This window comes from Rhinoderma darwinii, chromosome 6 (assembly GCF_050947455.1).
Source record: "Rhinoderma darwinii isolate aRhiDar2 chromosome 6, aRhiDar2.hap1, whole genome shotgun sequence".
Taxonomy (NCBI): Eukaryota; Metazoa; Chordata; class Amphibia; order Anura; family Rhinodermatidae; genus Rhinoderma; species Rhinoderma darwinii.
In genome coordinates this window covers 14,223,060-14,248,808 of record NC_134692.1, presented here as the reverse complement: position 1 = coordinate 14,248,808, position 25,749 = coordinate 14,223,060, and the positions used below count along the sequence as shown (strand labels likewise).

Here is a 25,749-nt window from a genome sequence, read left to right as displayed (position 1 = left end):
TCTCCTGTGTGGAGTAGTATAGAGGAGCTGTCAGCTCTCCTGTGTGGTGTAGTATAGAGGAGCTGTCAGCTCTCCTGTGTGGTGTAGTATAGAGGAGCTGTCAGTTCTCCTGTGTGGTGTAGTATAGAGGAGCTGTCAGCTCTCTTGTGTGGTGTAGTGTAGAGGAGCTGTCAGCTCTCCTATGTGGTGTAGTATGGAGGATCTGTCAGCTCTCCTGTGTGTGGTGTAGTATAGAGGAGCTGTCAGCTCTCCTGTGTGGTGTAGTATAGAGGAGCTGTCAGCTCTCCTGTGTGGTATAGTATAGAGGATCTGTCAGCTCTCCTGTGTGGTGTAGTATAGAGGATCTGTCAGCTCTCCAGTGTGGAGTAGTATAGAGGAGCTGTCAGCTCTTCTGTGTGGTGTAGTATAGAGGAGCTGTCAGATCTCCTGTGTGGTGTAATATAGGGGAGCTGTCAGCTCTCCTGTGTGGTGTAGTATAGAGGAGCCGTCAATTCTCCTGTGTGGTGTAGTATAGAGGAGCTGTCAGCTCTCATGTGTGGTGTAGTATAGAGGAGCTGTCAGCTCTCCTGTGTGGTGTAGTATAGTGGTGTAGTATAGAACTCTGCATTGTGGCGTTCCTCTATTAATCCTCTTGGTAATGTATGAATAAATTAACAAGTGGGAGTTACCATTTTCGTCTAGAGAGATGCTGACTCTGGCGTTTGCCCCCATGGTTACTAGTTTATCTCCTATCTCCAGTGCTAGGACCCTTTAGAAAGTGTTACATACATATGTGTGACTGACATTATCAGCTCCTCTTATAACACGCTGCACCTCTTTTATAAGCTGCTATGGATATGCATAGACATAACCTAGAAATCCTCTTTAAACCCATGCTGTGCTGTGAATATTTACAGAGAACCGTAACCGTTACATGACTCCTTTGCATAAGGCATAAAACAGAATATAACATTACGTCAGATGGTGCTTAATATACCCACCCGGGGACAAGATAATTGTTCTCCCACCGATAGCGCATCTCCAGAACAAACTCTTGCCACAAGTGTGCCACCCCTCGCACCCCTCCATGGTAGAAGTTGACCATACAGAGACACAGTGCCAGCTTGTACGTCAGGCTGTCGGATGGTGCCGACTTGAGCTGGCTGTACAGGTTCTGCGCACAGAGAAACAATTACACCAGGCATACATAATTCAAGCACTTTACAATAATTTGAGCATTGTTGCATTACAAATGAGTTCGTCTAATAGCCAAGGACAGATGGCTTGGAATATTCAAAATTTCAGAACTGAGCTCCGGCTAAATAAAATCTGGATCTCATTTAAAGCGACAGTAGGAAGATATTCTTAGAATTTATGTAGTGACAAAAAACAGATCTATAGCAGAGAAGAAAATTAATTTTAGGACATATTGGGGGAGATTTCTGGAAAAAAACATGTGCATGGTCAAATTTATTATGTGTTTTTTTTTTTTTTTTAAAGTTCGAGTTGTGCTCTCTATCACTCCAAGTGCAAAAAAAAGTGCAGAGGTGCCACACAAAAAAAGTGCACAAAGTATGCGGTCTATTTATTGTGTTTTCACAGTTTTGAAAAGGTGTAATATAATGTACACAGTCACTCCACCAGCAGAATAGGGAGTGCTGCTCTGGAGTATAATACAGGATGTAACTCAGGATCAGTACAGGATAAGTAATGTAATGTATGTAGACAGTGACTGCTCCAGCAGAATAGTGAGTGCAGCTCTGGAGTATAATACAGGATGTAACTCAGGATCTGTACAAGATAAGTAATGTAATGTATGTACACAGTGACTCCACCAGCAGAATAGCGAGTGCTGCTCTGGAGCATAATACTGGATGTAACTCAGGATCAGTACAGGATAAGTAATGTATGTACACAGTGACTCCACCAGCAGAATAGTGAGTGCTGCTCTGGAGCATAATACTGGATGTAACTCAGGATCAGTACAGGATAAGTAATGTAATATATGTACACAGGGACTCCACCAGCAGAATAGTGAGTGCTGCTCTGGAGCATAATACTGGATGTAACTCAGGATCAGTACAGAATAAGTAATGTATGTATACAGTGACTACCAGCAGAATAGTGAGTGCAGCTCTGGAGTATAATACAGGATGGAACTCAGGATCAGTACAGGATAAGTAATGTAATGTATGTACACAGTGACTCCACCAGCAGAATAGTGAGTGCAGCTCTGGAGTATAATACAGGATATAACTCAGGATCAGTACAGGATAAGTAATGTAATGTATGTACACAGTGACTCCACCAGCAGAATAGTGAGTGCAGCTCTGGAGTATAATATAGGATGTAACTCAGGATCAGTACAGGATAAGTAATGTAATGTATGTACACAGTGACTCCACCAGCAGAATAGCGAGTGCAGCTCTGGAGTACAATACAGGATGTAACTCAGGATCAGTACAGGATAAGTAAATGTAATGTATGTACACAGTGACTCCACCAGCAGAATAGTGAGTGCAGCTCTTGAGTATAATACAGGCGGTAACTCAGGATCAGTACAGGATAAGTAATGTATGTACACAGTGACTCCACCAGCAGAATAGCGAGTGCAGCTCTGGAGTACAATACAGGATGTAACTCAGGATCAGTACAGGATAAGTAATGTAATGTATGTACACAGTGACTCCACCAGCAGAATAGGGAGTGCAGCTCTTGAGTATAATACAGGATGTAACTCAGGATCAGTACAGGATAAGTAATGTAATGTATGTACACAGTGACTCCACCAGCAGAATAGGGAGTGCAGCTCTTGAGTATAATACAGGATGTAACTCAGGATCAGTACAGGATAAGTAATGTAATGTATGTACACAGTGACTCCACCAGCAGAATAGGGAGTGCAGCTCCGGAGTATAATACAGGCGGTAACTCAGGATCAGTACAGGATAAGTAATGTATGTACACAGCGACTCCTCCAGCAGAATAGTGAGTACAGCTCTGGAGTATAACACAGGATGTAACTCAGGATCAGTGCAGGATAAGTAATGTAAAGTATGTTAAAAGTTACTACACTTGTTTTTACAGTGGTTATAATTAAATGTCAGTTTTTAAAGGGGTAAAAAAATACTTTTAGATCTCACACAACACTATTAAATTGAGTTTAAAAGTGAACGTATGCTTTAAAGAGCATTTATCTAAAGATAAAATCAGATAAATCTTTCTCTTGTGGTCTAAACACTTTGTGGTTTGCACATAGGATTATCCTAGAATATAACTTACATAGTCCTCGTTCTCTGCCTGGGCCGCATTATCACCATTAGAGCCGCTTGTCCTGGTCTCCGCTACATCCAGGGATTTTGCATCTGGAAACAGGAACTGCAGGAAAACGCAAAGAACGGACTGTTCACACGTGTAATAACTTATTAAACCTCTGTCTCCATTATAAGAATTCGGTGGATGGAAGACCTTGTAGTAGCAGATCTTTTATTTGGTATTCATGGTATCCAACAATTGCCAGATTACCAAACTTTCCAGACTATTGGGTGAGAAAGAAAGATAGAAAAAATACGGGGGGTAACGATCCCCTTTAAGACCTGAAAATACATGTGTGTGCGCTCAGGCTTCAGCTTTTGCCGATTCCGGATTACCAGCCATTAGAGGGTAATCCGGGCAGTTTTAAAACCTGCAGCATAACCTTTGACTCCAGATAAAGTTTTCTATACACTTTAGATGTCCCATCATAGACACGTACACCCAGATTGGCCAAGCCTGTATGTTTGCTGCTACAGAGAGGGGGATAAGCTGCTGCCGGACAACTCAGGTGCCACTTATCTCCTAAAAGAACAAAGGATAGGGCATGCTGAAGTCCAACCAACCTATGTTTTCCTTAAAAGCAGATGTTGGGGGAGAGTCAGGCGGACCCCATACACATTAGGTTGTAAGAATGTTCTTCCAACAATTAACTGATATTAATGGGTTAAGGTGGTTATGTGGGGACCGAAAATTATTATCAGTGTAGTCCCTGCAGTATGTGATACACTCGCTAATATACATTCCGGTCCACCGACGTGCGGATTATGAGATTTTCATCGATTTTTATAGCGCTGCCGGGCGACCGGAAGTCTAGTTGCACACTCTTTCTTCGTGACGACACGACTCTTTGTCATGTGACCCGCCCCGCTGTACTCTATGTACAAGCAGGACCAGTAGTACAGCGATTACATAAGTATAGCGGGGGCGGTCAAATGACAAAGAGTCGTGTCATCATGAAGGAAGTCTGTGCCGCTAGACTTCCGGTCCCCCGCCAGCGCTTTATCAATCCATTAAAACCTCATAATCAGCGTGACGGGGGACCGGAATGTATATTAGCGAGTGTATCACATACTGCAGGGACTACACTGCTAATAATTTTTGGTCCCCACAAAACCACTTTAATGTGGGCAATGACGTCCAAAGCAGTGTAGCTTTAGGCAAAAAAAAAAAAAAAACACACAAAAAAAAAAAACGGTCAACTAAAATTTTATTGGCGAGATGAAGCATTATGAACAAAAGAAATTCCTTAACAATCTCTCTCATACCTATCTATCGATCTGCAAAAACACAGACAGAAAGATATGAGACCGATAGGTAATGAGACCGATAGGTAATGAGACCGATAGGTAATGAGACCGATAGGTAATGAGACCGATAGGTAATGAGACCGATGGGTAATGAGACCGATGGGTAATGAGACCGATAGGTAATGAGACCGATGGGTAATGAGACCGATAGGTAATGAGACCGATGGATAATGAGACAGACCGACAGATAGATAGATATGAGATAGATATGAGATAGATATGAGATAGATATGAGATAGATATGAGATAGATATGAGATAGATATGAGAGAGATAGATAGATAGATAGATAGATAGATAGATAGATAGATAGATAGATAGATAGATAGAGGGGGCAGCAACCTTCGGCACTACAGCTGTTGTGAAACCACAATTACCAGAATGGCCTGACAGGTTATGGCTGGAGTAATAAAGTCTTTGGCTGTCATCGCATGCTGGGAGTTGTAGTTTCACAACAGCTGGCGTGCCGAAGGTTGCTGACCCCTGGGATAGACAGACAGACATCGTTGAGATAGATATGATAGAGAGATGAGAGATAATAATATAGACACGATAAGACAGATATTCCTGTAATCCACTCTGACTTCTAGCTGATTATTATGACATCTGCACAGGGTAAAAATAACCCTATTACGCATTTGCCAGGATTCAGGAGCAGAGAGAGAAACGTTTCTAACGCTATAACATACCCGATATATACAGGAGGCAGAACCGCTAACAAGGTAAACAACAGATATGATTAATTCACACTCAAGCAACACTACAGCACCTCCTCATTAACACGTGAATTAGCTGCGAAGTTGAATTTGTTAAATTAGGGTCATGTTGAGAATAGGGGAGAAAAAAAAAATATATATATAAAAATAGAAGATATAACATTTCTATGTGAAACCTACAAATAAAATAGCGTTCAGGACATCACTGCTTAGCGGGGTCTCATCTGCCCCTCGGTGCTTGCGGATCTTCTTCCTGGCGCTGCTGACCATGCCGGTGACAGACAGCTTGTGTATGGGGACTGGTGCCGGCTCGGTGAGCTTGGATAGAGCCTGGCTAATATCAGCTGCGTCTATAAAGAGGGAACACAAAGGACATTGAATGCGGAGCCCGACTGCATAGAAGTATTCATTTAGAAAGATCTGCGAGATGCTGCTTAGCAACAGATCATTCTGCCTCACTGCAAACCCCTACATCTACCTAATATTTTTTTAATTATTATATTAGATAAAACTCTAGCTGTAATCAGAGGTAAAAATATGCAAATGTAGCCTCATTAAAGGAGTTGTCTGGCTAGAAATCGTATCTTCAGAGAGAGGGGGGACATGTTTGGGACCCTCACCTATTAGGGCTCTTGCCCACATGTGCCATCCGAGTGCTATCCGTGATCCGTAGAAAGATAGGACATGATCTATCTTTCCACGAATCGGAGAGTCGGGTCTGTTTTCACAGACCCATTCATTTCAGTGAGTCAATTGGGTCACTGAAAACAGACCCGACTCTCCGATTCGTGGAAAAATAGAGGTGCCACTCGGATGCCGTGAAAAATGGCCCGAGTCTCTCACTCTGGAGGACTCAGCATGTCTATGTATCACACAGAAAGCCCATTGATTTTAATGGGAGCCATGTAATGCTTCTTTTCCCCTGTGGTGGCGCTGTAGGGAGAATTGAACACTTGCTGCTGGGTTCGCCAGCAAATACAGCCAATCGTTGGGGTTCACAGCAGCAAGACACCCTGTGATCAGCTTATCTGACCAACCACTATACCAATGTCTCTACCCTGTGCCAGTCACTACACTAAACTGCCACAGCAACGCCTCTACCCTGTGCCAGTCCCTGCACCAATGCCTCTACCCTGTGGCAGTCACTAAACTAAACCGCTACACCAACAACTCTACCTTGTGCCAGTCATTGCACCAATGCCTCTACCCTGTGCTAGTCACTGCACCAATGCCTCTACCCTGTGCCAGTCACTGCACCAATGCCTCTACCCTGTGCCAGTCACTGCACCAATGCCTCTACCCTGTGCCAGTCACTGCACCAATGCCTCTACCCTGTGCCAGTCACTGCACCAACGCCTCTACCCTGTGCCAGTCACTGCACCAACGCCTCTACCCTGTGCCAGTCACTGCACCAATGCCTCTACCCTGTGCCAGTCACTGCACCAATGCCTCTACCCTGTGCCAGTCACTGCACCAACGCCTCTACCCTGTGCTAGTCACTGCACCAATGCCTCTACCCTGTGCCAGTCACTGCACCAATGCCTCTACCCTGTGCCAGTCACTGCACCAATGCCTCTAGCCTGTGCCAGTCACTGCACCAATGCCTCTACCCTGTGCCAGTCACTGCACTGGTTGCCCATTCACTTAAGAATACAATTTAAACTTATTACTCTCACCCACAAAGCTCTCCCCAGTGCTGCACCTCCTTACATTTCCTCCCTCATCTCTGTCTACCACCCTACCCGCACTCTACGTTCTGCCAACGACCTTAGATTAACATCCACCCTAATCCGAACCTCCCACTCCCGTCTCAGACTTCTCTCGTGCTGCACCGTCCTCTGGAATGTTCTGCCCCGGACAATCAGATTAATTCTCAACATCCACAGTTTACACGTACTTTGACAACACATCTTTTACACAGGCCTAAAGCATTCCCTAATCTGCCTCCTTTTCCTGCCCCCTATTACATTATTCATCAGAACCTGACCCCCTCATTCAGCAGTATCCCCCACAGTCCTTGCCCCCTAATGCACTTCATGTCTGTCATACACAGAGACTGCCTGGTGACCGGCTCATGCAGCTTTATGTTACTACCCCATGTGTATAAAAGATGGCCGGACCATTGTACTGAACAAGCACGGTTTACATTTTGTGTCACCCCTATCTCCTCATAGATTGTAAGCTCTTGTGATCAGGGTCCTCACTCCTCTTCTGTCTCCTCTATCTCCTCATAGATTGTAAGCTCTTGTGATCAGGGTCCACATTCCTCTTCTGTCTCCTCTATCTCCTCGTAGATTGTAAGCTCCTGTGATCAAGGTCCTCACTCCTCTTGTGTCTCCTCTATCTCCTCATAGATTGTAAGCTCTTGTGATCAGGGTCCTCACTCCTCTTGTGTCTCCTCTATCTCCTCATAGATTATAAGCTCTTGTGATCAGGGTCCTCACTCCTCTTGTGTCTCCTCTATCTCCTCATAGATTGTAAGCTCTTGTGATCAGGGTCCTCACTCCTCGTTTTAATTGTTCATTGGCTTTGTGACTATGTAATGTCTGATATTGTCTGTACGTGTTCCCTCTGATTTATAGTGCTGCGGAATATGTTGGCGCTATATAAAGATTATCATTATTTTTATTTTTGAACACCCTGGTGAGGTCACCTTGGCCACTTCAGGCCACTGTAGGATTCATTTTATTTATTTCCCATTACTTACATAGTGGCAGCACATATATCAACGCAGTACACAGCTTCATCACTCCCATTAGTCCCTGTCCCCTGTGGGGCTCAAAACCACCTGACTAGGGGGAGGGGAACGGCCCACATAAAACTCAGTCCTGCTTATGCTAAGAAGAATGCGCGCATGTTCATTTTCCCACGATTACCTTTTCCATTTTCCTCAAAGGCAGATTTGCCGAGAATCTCATCAGTGGATTCTTTGCGGCGACAAAGTCGAAAAAACTCAGAGACAAAATCACCTAAAAAGAAATTGTGACGATGCATTACTGTAACATATCAGGAAGCAATTCAGAAAACCCGTGGTAACGGAAATGAGCGAAGAAACAACACAACTACCAAGTATCTTACCCAATCTTAAGTGGGTTTCACACCGGGCGATTATGGTGCAGACGAGCGTTCATATAACGCTCAGTGCCGATAATTGTCCTGTGTAACCAGGGGAGCGATCAGCAGATGAACGAGCAAACGCTCGATCATCTGCTGATCGTATCGTTTTAAAAAAGTAAAAGATTATCGATGTCGGCAGCACATGTGTAAACAGGGAGACGCGCTGCCGACATGATAATAACGTATGGGGACAAGCGATCGGAGTAATGTCCCCATCCATAGCTCCGTGTGACAGGAGCAAACGAGCGTCGATCAACGATGTCTCATTGATTGGCGCTCGCTGCACCGACCAAATATCGGTAGGTGTAGATATTTATGGCAAATCCACAGGATATATTGGAGCATTTACGGTTTGCATAGGACACCGGCTTTACACAGCAGTGAGTGATGGGTATGTAAGGGTAAGGTGGTTTTTGTTTTTTTTTTGTTTGTTTTTGTAATTGGTTTTTGGAAAAAAAAAAATAAAAAAAAAAATGATGTTCTGGAAACACCTTTAAAGTTTAGCTAAGCGTTTGACAAACTTCTGTCATGTCATAGTGATTGGTGGGGGTCCGAGCAGCGAGACCCCCACCAATCGCTAGAACGAAGCAGCTGAAGCGCTCGTGTGAGCTCTCAGCCGCTTCGTGTCTGTACGGCTTTTTCCGGAAAGCCGATGTATCGTAGTACGGGCTCAAAGACTTTCTATTGAGTCCGTACACCGATACATTTATTTCCGTAAAAAGCCAAACAGACACGAATTGGCTCAGCACTCACATGAGCGCTTCTGCTGCTTAGTTCTAGCGATTGGTGGAGGTCTCAGTGCTCGGACCCCCACCAATCCAAACAAGTTTGTCAAACGTTTAGCTACACTTTAAGGTGTTTTTATTGCTTCAAAGCCTCTATAGTAACAAAAAAAATGAAGCAACTTGGAAACAAATGTAAAAAAAAAACCATAATCTACCATTAGTGTTTACAGCACCTGAAGACCTTACCCAGGCATTTTAAATTGTATCATGGCGGCAATCCCAGAACGCTATCAGTTCGGGGTATTGATAGAATATATTGTGGCATCAGGGGTGGCAATGTGAAGAGAGTTTTGGCACAAAAAGAGTGTAAATGGATTGTCATGTTGGGGTCCATGAAACCACACGGACTCAATGAAAAACTTAGTTTTGTTCCCTTTTTATAATCCCTGCTATGTGGATTCTTTTACGGATTGTGTTCTGTATTATATGTTGTTTATAGGTATTCTGAGTACTATTCCTCCATGTCTGACCGCCTGATATAGAGAAGAACAGACCACAGCCCGTTTAATATACACACCATGACGAATTTTGGAAAGAATGATCTGTTACTCTGTTTCTTTGACCTAATGTAATGCCTCTCTCTTCCCCGTTCTCCCTCATTTATATATATATATCTTATTATTATTTGTTTGATACATTATGTTCTGTATCAATATCTTATATAATGCAATGGTCTGGTATAAAAATGGTATACGCTTGTATACCCTTTTCACTATATTTATACTCTGTAGCACTATGTATTTATAGGGTTCAAATCAACCCCTTTATAATTTTATTAGCGACATACTTCCAGTTAAACTTTCTTCTGAGTAGGGGCTGCCACACTACCCTACACGTAAATATATGGGGTTGGGGTACTTTTTTTTCAGTGGGACTGATTCCGATCGATTTGGGCTGTTACTTTCGATCTATCTTCGCCACTGATGATGTGCGCATGCGTGCTGTAGCGGCTGGCGGCGATGCATTGCCTCCTCCGATTCATTAGGCGCACTGCGCATGTCCGGAATTCCCATTACGCGTCGGAAACCCGGATGTGCACTCCAGCGCTTGGAACCGGTAGTGGGGCATGCGCCGGTTTTTCGTTGGGGTGATAATTTGTAGTAGATACACCTGTCTCTACACTATCTATAGGCTAGACACCATCAGGACACAACATACCCCCTGAGGAAGCACTTGTAGCGAAACGCGCGTTGGGGTCATTGTGGTTGAGCGAGCTTCTCTCTCCTCCCTGTTGCTGCTATGGGTAAGGCTGGTTACGGATTTATATTCTTATGCGCTGACACTTTTTCTTCTCTCCCTTTTACCATTTAGAATTTTTTACATGGGATTATAATTTATCAGCATTTAAACCCATTTTGGGTTAATGATAGATCTTGTATTTATTCATGATAGCCTTTCAAATGTGTACACATCATCCAGCACTTTGAGGGGGGCTCTGTCTCGCTCCATTATACCATGTACTTGTACTAGAGTCTTGTCCCTTTTATGCTTTTATAACATTGTTTGTCTTATTTGTTTAATAAATTTGTTACATTCTTATATATACATGGCTATATGCTCTGTTTTTTTCGGTATGGTTCATATGCCGAACTATGTGTCTCCATGGTTACAGTCTACAAACAAACCTTGTGTAGTCTGACCCAGCAGTCAAACTCCCATCAGGCCTCTACTTCTTGTTAAACTACTGAACGGAAGGGGACAGATGAAAAGGAGTATGACTGCATATCAGACTACACAGAGGGTTTATCTGTAGTCTGTAACCATGGAAACACATAGGTCTGTATAGAAGCAGAATACACAAAATGAAGATTTTTTCTCTACTCGCAAAGTTGCTTCATTTTTTATTTTAGACAAATTGAACGAATAAAAATTGCTTGTTCAGGTGTACTTAGCTTCTGAATTCCAAAAGCAACCAAATGATTCCCGCGTCGCTTAGGAAATAAACTTAGTTGATCATTTTGCCCAGTGTATTCTTTGTCAATGACTACTTACCTAACATACACTGAGGATTATCTGCTTTTCTCACTCGGACTGACCACTGAGGAGCTTGCAGTGGATCCAAATCCCTTTAAATCAAAGCAAATGAAAATTTAGACATTTTGAAGTACATAGAAGTCATTAGGTTTTGTAAATATCTTTTTTAGGTGGGTTAGAAGCTAAAAAAAAATAATATTTTGCCAGTTTTTTGGGGCTTTTATATTTTTCTCGTCGCCCATCATGCGGCATAAATAACATTTTAACTTTATTATCTGGGTCTATTTTTTTTTATATATATTTTTTCACTATAAGTGCATTTTTATTGGAATAAAACATTTATTTTATTGTTTGTTTTACTTTAAACCTTTTTTTTAAAAAAAATTATTATTTGTTTAGTCCCACTATGGGGCTTGAATGTGCGATCCTCTAATCGCTTCAATAATACACTGCAGTGCCCTTCAATTTTTCAATAAACTTTTTGTATCAGTTACTCAAATTTTGGAAGATCTCTGCTGGATGTCATTGAATAGGTGCTTTCATAGTTTACTTTCAGATGATAAAATTCTGTCCCGGCCATGTGATGCTCACACAGGTGCATTGCCTGTTACAAAAGGGTTTACTGTATAAAAGGTAACTGTAACGAGCCGTGCACCTGTGTGGGCATCACATAACCAAGATAGATTTTAACTCCCTGAAAGTAAACAATGGAGGTTTCCATTCAATGACTATACAGAATAGATGGTGTTGAACACTTATAACATGAGGCAGAACCCGTCCTGTAGGGTTTACTTACGAGTACACGTCGTTGTCCACTATGATGCCTTCAGTCAGGCAGGGCCAAGTGGTCGCCAAGTGTAATTCACTAGGAGACAAGTGAGAATGCAGTTAGTGGATCAGAGAATATTACACACTCCTGTACAGAACTCCTTAGAGAGAACACACGGAGAATCAGGAGCTGAATATAAAAGCACAGAAGATTTTCAGAACAAGACCCGCAATTATTTAAAGGAGACTTACCAAAAACATTACATAATAATACTCCTGTGCCCCACAGTTAAAGGGTTTTTCTCATAATCAATATTTATTAGCTATCCAAAGGGCAGGTGATAAATATCTGATCGGTGATGGTCCGAAAGCTGGAACACCCACCGATAACAGGAACGGGCTTACCTTGCCGTTCCTTGGATCCCCGTAGGAATGGAGCGGTAGTGCGCATGCTCGACCACCACTTCATTGATTTCTATGGGGCTACCGAGAACTATCTTAGCACCCATAGAAATGAATGGAGCGGTTTTCGAGCATGCGCACAACCGCTCGATTCCTACGGGGCTCCAAGGAATGGCAAGGTAAGCCCGTTCTCGTGATCGGTGGGGGTCCCAGTGGCCAAACCCCCACCGATCAGATATTTATCACCTATCCTGTGGATAGGTGATGAATAATAATTATGGGAAAACCTCTTCAACATGGGAAACACTTTTTTTATTACCTAATTCCAGTGTCCTCATGATAACACTCCCTGTCATGTGTTCGGACAGATCAGTGTGGTCATTAAGATGGGCATACACGTTAGATTTATGTAGGCGAAATCGCCGGTTTCGGCAGGAGCGGTACACCATCTAATGTGTATGGTGGCGTCCCGACACTCCCCAGATGGCAGGGAAAAGAAGGATCGGGCTGTTTAATTATAACATGACCGATCCCTTTGATCGCTTTCATTAGCGGTCTATTGGATACAGACATTGATGTAGGTGGAGATTCAGAGCCATAAAATGTCCCTACGACAAGGCTGCTCAGACCACAGTTTTGGCACAGAGAAACTGGAGCAGAGAAGCTGCAAACATCGGCACGTCAAGGAATACGGTAAGTTTTTTAAGTATTTAATAGTAAAGGTGCTTTTATATTGTGCTTTTCTAACTCCCCCCTTGCGTTGCCCTTTGTCCGTTAAATTGTTAATAATTAAAAATCGCTATCTTGTAGCGTTCCGTCTCAGTTTCTGGAAAAGTTGGGTGCGCTACGTGGTCACCGTTTCCGTTCCCAAAACTTTACTAACTACTCTTCCATTTCCTTACAGAACTAGGCAAAATTATCACTCGGGACTAAAGGAATGGTCGGTGGCAGCCATATTGGTTGTCATCCAGCTTTCCGATGCACAGAACCAAAAAATGTCAGGGATGTCCTCATCTTCAATGAAAACATTTATAAGAAAAATTATACAAATTTATAGCAAAAACATGAAAATTGGCAATTCATGGCCTGTGCTCCAGCAGCTTTCGTGACTGGGCCGTCCGTAGCGGACACGGTCGGACTCCGGAGCGGACAGATTAACGCTGTGTATTCGCCGTTTACGGAGATAACAGGCGCTGCAGCCATCGGTTCTGGGAAAACGCAGTCATTATTGGTTTTTCCCAAGCTTCAATCTGTTCACTGAGGAGGCCAAACCTGTCATCCCGTGCTGGAGGCTCACCTGTAGATTGCACAATTTACTGCGTACACCATGTCATTTCCGCTCGTAAACTGAAATGAGCAATTTAGCCGTAAAAAGGTCAGTGTTCTATGGAAATGGCCAAATTGTGCTCTTATACTGCACGATTACACCGAATGAGCGATTTACTCAGCTAACATTTAATAGTTTCAGAATAGCAGTCATTAAATTGCAGCATCCGCCATAAGTGCGATCTTACACGCTGCCTCTATAAGGAACTCTCTCATATCTACCTACCTCATACCTATACCCCTCCTCCTCTTTGTCTTATCAACTCCCCTCACATATACACTATATGGCCAAAAGTATGTGGACACCCCTACTAAATATTGAATTCAGGTGTCTAAGTCACACCCATTGGAAACAGGTGCACAAAATCAAGCACACAGCCATGTAATCTCCAAAGACAAACATTGCTAGTAGTATGGGTCATACTGAAGAGCTCAGTGACATTAAATGTGGCTCTGTCATAGGATGCCACATTTACAAGTTAGTTTGTGAAATTTCTGATGTGCTAGATCTGCCCAGTCAACTATAAGTGCTATTATCTGCTAGATCGGCCCTGGTCACCTATAAGTGCTATTATTATCTGCTAGATCTACCCCGGTCACCTATAAGAGCTATTATCTGCTAGATCTGCCCTGGTCACCAGTAAGTGTTATTATCTGCTAGATCATCCCTGGTCACCTGTAAGGCCTCATGCACTTTATTCACAATTACGATTCAATAATTGCGGATAAAAATATGAGTCCATTCATTTCTATGGTCCATGGATACCTTCCCATATATTTACGGGTAAGTGTCCGGGCCATAGAAATGACCCTCAAAAAATAGGACATGTCCTATTTTTTTAATTTGCAAACCGTGCTCCTATACTTTATAATGGGAGAACGGCCTGCAAATGCTACGGATGTGTGCAGGGGGCCTAAGGTTGTTATTATACGCTAGATGTAGCCCGGTCACCTGTAAGTGTTATCTGCTAGATCTGCCCCGGTCAACTGTAAGTGCTATTATCTTCTAGATCTGCCCTGGTCATCTGTAAGTGCTATTATGGTCTGCTAGATCTACCCTGGTCCCCTGTAAGTGCTACTATTATCTTCTAGATCTGCCACAGGCACCTGTAAGTGCTATTATTGTCTGCTAGATCGGCCCCGGTCACCTGTGTCATTATCTGCTAGATCTGCCTCGGTCACCTGTAAGGGCTGTTATCTGCTAAATCTGCCCTGGTACCCTGTAAGGACTATTATTGTGAAATGGAAGCATATAGAAAGCAGTAGATAACGCAAACTCACAGAGCAAGGTTGCCGAGTGCTGAAACGTGTGGTGCGTAAAAATCACCTGTCCTCTGTTGTATCACTCGTTACAGAGATCTATGCTGCCTCTGGAAGGGACATCAGCATCAGAACTGGGCGCTGCACACAAGCCTAAGAAGTGTCTGCCTGGGTGGTGTAAAGCTCGTCATGATTGAGCCCCTCTGCACACAGCAAGCACCATAAAGACATAGTGTGACAAGTTTGGTGTGCAGCACGCAGCCCTGACCCCAACCAACACCATTGGGATGAATTGGAATGGCGTTTGCAAGCCAGACCTTTTCCCCCAACATCAGTGTCTGACCTCACAAAAACTCCCACAGACAAACTCCAAAATATTGTGGAATGCCTACCCAGAAAAGCGGAGTATGTTATAGCCACAAAACGGGCCAAACCCCACAATTGTAACGGGATATCCAACAAGCTCACATAGGTGTTATGGTCAGGTGTCCACATCGGTTTGGACACATCGTGTACCTCTTATAGCGATCATACACACATATATATCTCGTCCATATAGTGGTCTCATATCTATATCATATTCATTCTTTTAGGCAAGTTGTCAGGTACTATGAAACTACCAGCAGAGGGCAGCATCACATAGATTTTGGACAAGGACTCCAGAAAACAACACTTTTCATAGTAAAGGTAAAAGGCAGTTGATTGGATGGTTTGTTAACACAGACTTTTATACATAAATCGTTGGTATTTTTGTCATTTTTTTGGACGCCTATTTAAAAATGCTTATTGACACTTTTCAATAAGAACTATCAGAATAGTGAGTGCCGCTCTGGAGTATAATACAGGATGTAACTCCGGATCAGTACAGGATAAGTAAAGTAATGTATGTACACAGTGACTCCACCAGCAGAATAGTGAGTGCAGCTCTGGAGTATAATACAGGATGTAACTCCGGATCTGTACAGGATAAGTAATGTATGTACACGGTGACTCCACCAGCAGAATAGTGAGTGCAGCTCTGGAGTATAATACAGGATGTAACTCAGGATCAGTACAGGATAAGTAATGTAATGTATGTACACAGTGACTCCACCAGCAGAATAGTGAGTGCAGCTCTGGAGTATAATACAGGCTGTAACTCAGGATCAGTACAGGATAAGTAATGTAATGTATGTACACAGTGACTCTACCAGCAGAATAGTGAGTGTAGCTCTGGAGTATAATACAGGATGTAACTCAGGATCAGTACAGGATAAGTAATGTAATGTATGTACACAGAGACTCTACCAGCAGAATAGTGAGTGTAGCTCTGGAGTATAATACAGGATGTAACTCAGGATCAGTACAGGATAAGTAATGTAATGTATGTACACAGAGTCTCCACCAGCAGAATAGTGAGTGCAGCTCTGGAGTATAATACAGGATGTAACTCAGGATCAGTACAGGATAAGTAATGTAATGTATGTACACAGTGACTCCACCAGCAGAATAGTGAGTGCAGCTCTGCAGTATAATACAGGATGTAACTCAGGATCAGTACAGGATAAGTAATGTAATGTATGTACACAGTGACTCCACCAGCAGAATAGTGAGTGCAGCTCTGCAGTATAATACAGGATGTAACTCTGGATCAGTACAGGATAAGTAATGTAATGTATGTACAAACACTTTTTATGTAAATTACTCAGTCATAGGCACATTTTGTAGATTCAAATCAACATCCACATCAATGTTCCCATCGTATCACTATCTAGGCCACTTAGGTGTAAACATTTAGATCTTCATAATTCCCTATTACAGAACAGAACACAATTCTGATTTCGCTAACCTGATTGGATCTTCACAGGCACCAAAGGGGAGCTTTCCAAACTCGAGACCTCCGACTTCTCCACCCACCACAGCATCGATGTCTATAAGAAAAATAGGATAGACATAATATATGTGACAATAGATAACCCTATACATATAATGCAGAAAGAACAGTGTGAGCAGCTCGATCATCAGAAGTCCTGGTATAGGTAAATGGAGGGCAGAGGAACGTAACCAGAAAAAAAACGAGGATTTCTGCAGAGCCAGAATCAAACACTCAGGTAGAAATCTTGCAGGGAACACAAGTATAAATTTCCTCCTTATCCCTTTCATTTTCAGCTGGCAGACAGTTCGGAGCAGGGTTTAGCATGCTTGGTCTCCAGTTGCAGACAGAATAGTGGGGGAGGGCTCCTGCTTTAGCCAGTTGCCGCACAGTCAGAGACAGATACGAGCAGAGGATTAGAGAGAAGGAGGGATGGGTGAAAAGGTCTTCTCTTCTCTCCTGGGACATATATAGGAAAAATTATTATATATTTATTGCAGTTCTGATTATAATATGAGACAGAATACGATGGAAGGGAGCGAATCATTAAAGGGAAGAACTGCTGTTTTTATTATTATTATTTTTCATATTTAGCGTTGCAAATGCTACATTTACATTCCTCTGGTATGTATATAGAAGTGGTCTCCAAAGTGTGGCTCTTCAGCGGTTGTGAAACTACAACCCCCAGCATTCATTATAGTATATAGCCTTTATATAACCCATTACTGCCTAATTCCTATAACTATTTTTTCGTATCTTCCAATATAGTTTTGTTTTATTAAATCTAATTGCTATTTGATATTGGCTGATTAAGAGGACGTATGAGGCCACGGCTGCAATAATAACAATGAAAAGCTAGTGCTCGTATTCTTCTCATCCAATTAATATAGTATTATTAGAAAATGTACTTTTAATTGAAAATTATTTTAGCATTGAATGTTCTTATCGAACGTCCCCAATATCTACCACTGCACAACTCATCGTCTCCACTATGACTGCAGAGACTGGCGCAGGAAGAGACGCCTACATATAAGTGACTGTCGTACGCTCGTACCTGTTAAGCCCCTATTACACTGGCCGATAAGTGGCCGGTGCAGCGAGCGCCGAGTGTCTCATTGATCGGCGCTCGTTTGCTCCTGTCACACGGAGCTATGAATGGGGACGAGCGGTCGTTACTCCGATCGTTCGTCCCCATATGTTATCACATCGGCAGCGATAATATTTAACTTTTTTAAAACGATACGATCAGCAGATGATCGAGTGTTTGCTCGGTCATCTGCTGATCGCTGCGCTGTTTACACAGGGCAATTATCGGCAACGAGCGTTCTATGAAAGCACGTCTGCGCGATAGTTGCCATGTGTAAAACCCCCTTACGAGGGGTAGAGAGCAGAACAGGAGAATGGTGGAGAAGCGTGTATTAAAAGGGGTGTTAGAAAGGATTTTCCAAAAACAGTGCCACACCTATCCACAGGTTGTGTGTGGTATCGCAGCTCAGGCCTATTCACTTCAACTCAGCTGAGCTGCAATACCACACACAACCCATAGAGAGGTGTGGCGCTGTTTTTGGAAGAAAGATGCCATGTTTTTCTAATAACCGTGAAGGTCAACATATATAATTGAAGCACAAATCTTTTATTTATTTCACTTGTAGTACCCATTAAATACAATTCCAGCAAACGATTAAACTATCACCTCTCCTCCGAGCGGTCACCTACGTTGCAGAAAAGTGAGACATGTTAATCTATTTTTTTGCTAAGCAACTGCAAAATTCTTTGGTGTGTTAAATCAGCTACTTGTTCCACAAAGTCCCCAAAAACAGGAGATGAAAGAAAGAGCTACATAATGCAACTACTATTTTATTTCAATCCCATATAAAAGTATCCGGTTTTCATACTGTAGGTCCCTGAACGTCAAACAAGGTCCCACTGCTGGAACCCGCTGCGAGAAGTTGGGTGGCACCCAATGATAGGTCATTGATTTCAATGGATGGCTGTAGTCCTATGTTCAAACTTTTTGCAACAGCAAGGGACCTGATTAGGGGACACTTTATTATTTCCAAGTAGCCAAATTTGCCTCTACAATAGATATCAAAAGCAGATGACAGCCATCATGTTTGGATTATCCCCTGATAATAGTAGCTGGTCATGGGGGGGCAACTGCTGTGACGCTATACAATCAGCTGTTATCTATGCGTGTGTGAGAGTCATGGACCATTGTAGGGTGTCCATTGAAATTAATATGCTGATGGGTCCTCTGAACTGGGGATGACCTATCTATTGGATGCTCAAATGGCGTGTTTCAAAAAGGGTTGTCTTAAAGGGTACCCATCAGTAAAAAACTAAAATCATAATCCTTCGTCCTGCAGCTGAATATGAATATTAGAGGCGGTGGAAACAGATTTTTTTTTGCATAGTTTGAATCTTATCCATTCCTCAGTTTCATTTCTGTAAATGTAAATTTTCTCTCTCCTTGCCTGAGTGGGCGGGCTCTTCCTGGTGTGATGTCAGAACTGTGCTGTGTGCTCTGAGCCAATCAAATGTCTCCCCCAAGCTGCTACCCCCTCCCTCTTCCACTCATCCAGTCTCACACACAGGCAGAGGCACAGAGACTGTAACATGATCCATCCTCCTCTCCCTACAGCAGACAGACACTGAGGGAGAGATGATGCTGCAGCTGCATCCCCCTCCTCCCTGTCTATTTTTTACTGAATTACCCTAGAAATATTTTTTGATGACTGAGGAGGTTTGTGAAAATCTTCAGAGATCCTGCAAGCAGGGGAAGGGGAAATACAGGCTACTGGATGGTGAGGAAGATGCCACTATCGCCTAATAAAATATATTACAAAGCGTCATATATTCACATGCACTACTGATTTATGCAAAATAATACATATATGTAAATATACACACACACCATAGGTACACTTTAACCTGACAAACCATTTAATAAAATTCACACAACTTGACGGTAGCCGAGTCTATTAAGGTTGATAATCAGTTTCTTAGTTTCTTAATCTTTGAATATGTAAAATGTCTATTCAAATTATACAAAGAACAAGACAAGAAATACAAGAAAAGAACATTGAAAACGTGTATAAACCAAGGTCTAAAGGTCCAGTCTATCCATCTATTACTAAGGAGATTGGTCAGGTGTACGTCTTAGAATGGCCTTGACTTTACGTATTTGATAATATCAGTATAGAGAACAGCAGCTGATCTATAGGAGTCAGGGATCCAGGTGAACTTTAGTGTTACTCGCCCCTGCCTCCAATGACAATTCCTTGCGAGCGGTCATGGCTCCTGCAGACGCCCGCGTCCAAGTGCTAGGCAAAGAACGCCTGCTTCTCTGGTTTTGTCATCAGCCGCGGTACTACTGGATCCGGCCACGGCTCCCCTCTTCACCACTGCCGTCAGCGTCGTGTTGCCGGGCCAACCGGCATCCGCTGATGTGAGTCCTGGTGCGATTATAAAAAGGGGAATCAGCCTGCAATGCCTGGCCTGCAGATCAAGGTACATCCTATGTTTGGCTTTTCTTCCTTTTGCCATTTGATTCTGTTCCGGACACTAATCCTAACCTCAGTCTTGTTCCTGGATTACGGTCCTGTCTCGCCCTTTCGATTTGTTGATTGCTTCCTGGCATCAACTCCCGGCTTGACCCCTGCCGACGGTGGTCTCATCCTTCAGCTTGCTACCTCCCGATTATGTATCTGTTGACAAGCCCTGGCTATGCTTCGGACCCACTGCCAATCGGTGAGTATTGTGGGGAACGTAATCTGGTAATCCGACCCGGGAGAGTTCATACTTTCTTGTGGGGTCTTAGGGTGAAGAACTGCACGTTTCCTTAGAGTCAGCACCCCGGCCGGCACCAAACCGATTGCGACTTAAAGGATCCACTTCTCTGGTGGAAAATATAACACTTCGTATTGTGGGCTGTAAAAATCATAACTTGCTCAGGAAGAGTCTGTCCTGGGTGATGGGTTGTCTAAAGCCGGCATACGCTAGAATATAGATTTTGGATGGCCGAAAAGGCTGATTTAGACCATTTTCTGCCGACTGTTGCCTTATAGTGACACGAACAAGCGAGACAGACACCAACCCAAGACAGATATTTGTGGAAAAGTTGATCTGCCATTTTGGATTTTTTTTCGGTCGCGACGGGTGCAGTCTTGCCAACGACAGATCTGCATCCCATCGATAGAAGCCCAGACCAGGCCGATGATCAAGGCCGATATCAATTGGCTATTGGTAATCCAGAATGGCAACCTTCACAAAGAGACTGTGAACGACAAGTCATTCAGAAAAACGGGCTGCAAGCTTAACCTGGGGGTTCTCTCACCTGGGGGCTGCTGCGGCCAGAAATACTGCAGCCAGTCCTGAAGGACGTACGTGAAACGGATGGCGATGTTTACGGGAGGCAATGCAGTGAGTGGACATCCCTAAAAGTACAAACATGGAAAGTAGATATATTGATCTTTTTCACATATCAGCAAATCATAAATAAATGCAAACCATTATTTTATCAGCTATATAAATACAATATAAAATAAAACCATCGATAAACTAAATATTCCAATTTCATATCTCTGCAATTTCGGGGGGTTCCTGGGATTGGTCTCCGTGCTGCTCATTCAGGAATATACTTACTATACCCTGTCCCCAGATTCTTTGCAGCTCGAGTCCCCGAGAATGGGGCTCAGGGACCAAAGTACATTTTGCGTAGTTTGCTTAAAGTTTCTTGGGGATCTATTTAAACACTATATTTTTTAGTGAAAAAAAATTGCATATCTTCCAACATCAATAACTTATCTGCCAGCCTGCGCTGTCTGTTGAAATTAAAGGAGGAATATTCCCACCAGAGACAATGACGGCGTATCATGAGGACATGCCATCAAAGTCTGATCCATGAGAGTTGTAACCCCACAGGTACCGAAAAAAATTCAGATTTTTAGTAACACGGCACCGCTGCCGACCAGGTGCTGTGTCTGGTATTGCAACACAGCCCCATTCAACTGGCCAAGACCAGGGCTGCATAGGGGAAAAGCTAAGGGGGACAAGGTCCCTGTGTTCTAATCCCATCGGTCAGAACCCTGTGGATCAGACATGGATGTCCTAGTTCAGCGGCTCCTTCATTACAGGCGTAATTGGGGGTTCCAGCAGTCAGACCCCCACAGATCAGACTCTGTTTACATATCCTAGTGATATTGCCATCAATGTCCGTAGTGAGAAACCCCATTTATGGGAGACTCCTAAGAGAACGAGATGTTTCTCTTTCAGAGTAGGCGTGCTTTTCCCTTGTGCACTGGTCACAGATAGCATAGGTCACGGAGCATGACTATGGGAGCAACAAATACAAAACTGATGGACAAGGAAAGATGGAAATTAAAGAGGAGGATAAAGCAGGGAAGAGACTCTGTATGAAGCCTGTGACCAGGTGACAAAGATAGCTCTCCATCGCCTCAAAGATGGCTGACAATGGCTGCAACTTCCTGTCCTAACTTGCTGTGGGAGGAGCAGCGCTGGAGCACAAATTGCTTCTCTAGCATGTGAATTATTGTTCAAACTTAAAGGGGTTTTCCACCTTCTGACAACTGATGACCTATCCACCAGATAGGACATCAGTATATAATCGGTGCAGGTAAGACACCCGGACCCTGCACAGATCAGCCGGTCCGGTGCCTCCGTGCACCAGACGTACCTGCGGGAAGCAGTTGGCTCCGGCCACGGAATAGCGGCCGAGCTGCAGTACAGTATTCAAGTGAATAGTAGCGTACCTGCAGTTCTGCAGCACGGCCACTATGCTGTGTATGGAGCCAACTGCTTCCGGCTTCGTACGTAGCATTATGTGCCATAACATCCGGTGCCCGCTGGCCACCGGAGCGGCTTAACTGTGCGGGGTTCGGGTGTTGGACCCGCACCGATGATATACTGATGACCTATCCAGTGGATAGATCATCAGTTGTCAGAGGGTGGAAAACCCCTTTAAGGCCCTACACGAGCCAATGATCGGGCAAACGAGCGTTAATATGAACAGTTGCCCCCGGTAATTGGCCTGTGTAAACAGAGAAACGATCAGCCGATGAATGAGAAAATACTGGTTCATCGGCTGATCGTATACTTTATGCAGCAAGAAATATTATCGCCGTCGGCAGCAGATCTCCTTGTGTAAACAGGGAGACGTGCTGCCGACATGGTAATAATGTATGGGGACATAGTAACGATCGCTCGTCCCCATACATTACTGATCATAGTTCCTTGCGAAAGGAGCAAACGAGCGCCGATCCACGATTCTCATGGATCGGCGCTTGTTGTTACGGCCAAAAACATTCATTAGCACAGGTTGTTTTTCTTATTGGAGCAGAGAATATTTTTTTTTACATCTTCCTTCACATGAGATGTATGCCTTAATATAAACGACCCTACTCGTAACCGCAACCTGATAAGAAAACTGCATACATACAATTTTGGACTTGAAGATGTCCAGGAGCCCTGATAGATGGGTGTACTGATTTGGCACTTTCCGTAAATGCACCATCTCGAAGTCTGTGCGCACGCCTGGTCCTTGGCACTCGCCCACGTAAAGTTTCCTCCATTTCTGATGAATTTGCACAAATATTGGGACCTGGCTGTAAAAATATCATCATCGTTATTATTATTCTGCATTCTCCACCAGGAAGTTTCACATAGATTTGACATAATAAAGACCGGCAACTCTCCCTGGGCCAGGCTGCTATTTTCAGTAGGTGGGCCGCTTGCAACCCCCTCTCATCACAGTTCCTACAACGCCATAGTATGGCTGTGACAGCCGACTCCTGTCACTTCTATCAGAGATGTCCCCCAGGTCCCCTCGGCAGCTATTTTGATTTCTCAATATGAGGCGGAAGCTCCAGTTACTATAATCTCACACGTGCTGGGAATAAAGCAGAATATAGCAAAAAGCCCAGCGGACGATGACAAATATAGCAAATCGCTTATTCTGCAGATATAATCATAGGGCAATGCGGCATCCGGAAGAAGTTGTCAGTTCCTTAGATATCAAGGCAAGCTCAGTGGTCCGAGCAGTGTTCAGGTTTATACAATCCGCACTGCAAATCAACCTTAGTTTAGGAGATCAGAATACCCTAAAGTGGTTTTTGCAATTGAAGAGAATTTCTCCTAGAAAAGCAAAGTGTTCCCAATAAAAAAAAGTCATTGAGTGTCAAATAGTTAAAAAAGATGGGTGACATCCAACATGGACACCATTACCAACCCCACGGGGGATCAGCAAACCTGCCTGGTTGGAATATGGGATAAGGATGTAGACAGATTTGCCGCTAAGGGCTTGTCCACGCACAACGGAATTGCTGCAGAAAATTTCTGCAGCAATTCGGATGAAAATAGTAGACATTACGCTGCGGCAAAAACGCACCATTTCCTGCGGTTTTATGATATTTTGCTGCATTTTTCTCAATGTTGGGGGATGGTGACGTCTCCTCTGAAAAACGCAGCAATTCAGTCCACTTTCCGCAGCAGGAATTGACAGGCTGCGGTCCGAAAATTACGCACCGCAGGTCAATTTCTGCACCGAATTTTTACGCAGCGTGTGGATAAGATGTGTTAAGTGTCATCCATTTTGCTGCTACTGTATTCTGCTGCGCTATTTAAAGTATAAAGTAAACCCCCCCCCCGCACTCAGGAGAAAGACCCGACCACTAAAAAGCCTCTTGGCCCCAGTTTTGAAGACCGGTAGATAGTGACTTTTCAAATACGTTATTGCAGTATACTCCGTTAATAACGTCCCATATGGGGGATGGTCACCCGTATGGGACCTTATTGGGGGAAAGTTGCATATTTCTCAACTTCCAGCGGCTTATAAGACCCTTTTCCTGCTAGCAGGCTCTCTGTAAATGTTGAGAAACTGCTTCACTACCCAAAATATCAGCCTGGATTGAAATAGTAAATACTAGACTGGGACTAGGGAGAGGAGGGGGAAGCTGCTGCAGGATCTCTCCCTCGGTGTCTGTGTGAAACTCATGCTGTGAGAGGGAGGGAGGAGGAGGGGGGATCGCTACAGCCTCTATTCTGGGCCTCTGGTCTTCTTGAAGGTACTAGTGTGTTTTATATACATTTGTATGACCATCCAATGATACAGAATATCTGATACCTATATCCTCTTCCTATATTTTTAGGTCTTGGTAATTCTGAATTACGAGGGCATAACATATCAGACTTTTTTTGGGTGAACTATTTAAATATCTGTAAGTTTGGTTTTTGATGAATGTTTTTGAAGTCCTTCGCCAATTTTGCACCCTGAAAAGAAAACAGTAGAGATGCGCAGACTGTAATTTCATTGTCATGCAGATTACCATGCTCTGCCGGCTCATAAAACCCCCCGGTCTATAAAGAATAGAACATGACAGCGCTGGAGAGACATCACTGCCGCTCGTATACTTTACATCACTTTCTGTAGGATAAATATTCGGCTTTTTGAAAGGATAAAATTCTAGAAATTAAAGAGCAAATTCCTCTACAAAATATACAAATTACCTGGAAATAAAAGTCCTTAAAGGAACGGTCTCATGAAGACGACCCCTTTTAAAATTAAGGCCAAATGATCGCCGTGGATCAGGCTTTTCTCAGCCTCAGTGATTAGCTGTTACCGCCGGGGGAAGTCTCGTCTAGGCACACATTTCCCCTGCAGAGGGCGCTGTGGAGGAAACTTTGCATTACATGGCGGCCATTCAAATAAATGGCTGTTCATGAAATGCGAGGACGCGCCGGATCAGCCATATTCTGGCACATAGAGGGAGTCCTGAGCAGGGGACCATCCGTCTGATGTCGATCTGTCCTAAAAGGACATATGGACAGTGGTTGCCATCCGGAGATAACCCCCTTTTTATGGCCTTTATGTAAAGTCTATCAATATGTTGTTCGATTCTTTTTGATTTATCTTAGCGGGTGACAACCACAAAA

General features: G+C 43.5%; 1 protein-coding gene across 3 annotated transcripts in view; it reads right to left on the bottom strand.

Annotated features, from left to right (window-relative positions):
• RAB3GAP1 (RAB3 GTPase activating protein catalytic subunit 1) overlaps nucleotides 1–25,749 on the bottom strand; it is an 83,979-nt gene that overhangs the window by 33,403 nt on the left and 24,827 nt on the right. For 2 of the 3 annotated variants that reach the window (XM_075829198.1, XM_075829199.1), the window contains exons 7-15: nucleotides 23,258–23,423; nucleotides 21,137–21,236; nucleotides 16,777–16,858; nucleotides 11,989–12,057; nucleotides 11,211–11,284; nucleotides 8,193–8,285; nucleotides 5,497–5,666; nucleotides 3,262–3,357; nucleotides 981–1,153 (exon numbers count right to left, since the gene is read on the bottom strand). In XM_075829198.1, coding sequence (XP_075685313.1) covers nucleotides 981–1,153; nucleotides 3,262–3,357; nucleotides 5,497–5,666; nucleotides 8,193–8,285; nucleotides 11,211–11,284; nucleotides 11,989–12,057; nucleotides 16,777–16,858; nucleotides 21,137–21,236; nucleotides 23,258–23,423 — 1,023 coding nt within the window. The remainder of the gene's footprint in view (nucleotides 1–980; nucleotides 1,154–3,261; nucleotides 3,358–5,496; nucleotides 5,667–8,192; nucleotides 8,286–11,210; nucleotides 11,285–11,988; nucleotides 12,058–16,776; nucleotides 16,859–21,136; nucleotides 21,237–23,257; nucleotides 23,424–25,749) is intronic. The other variant, XM_075829200.1, reaches the window with a different exon arrangement.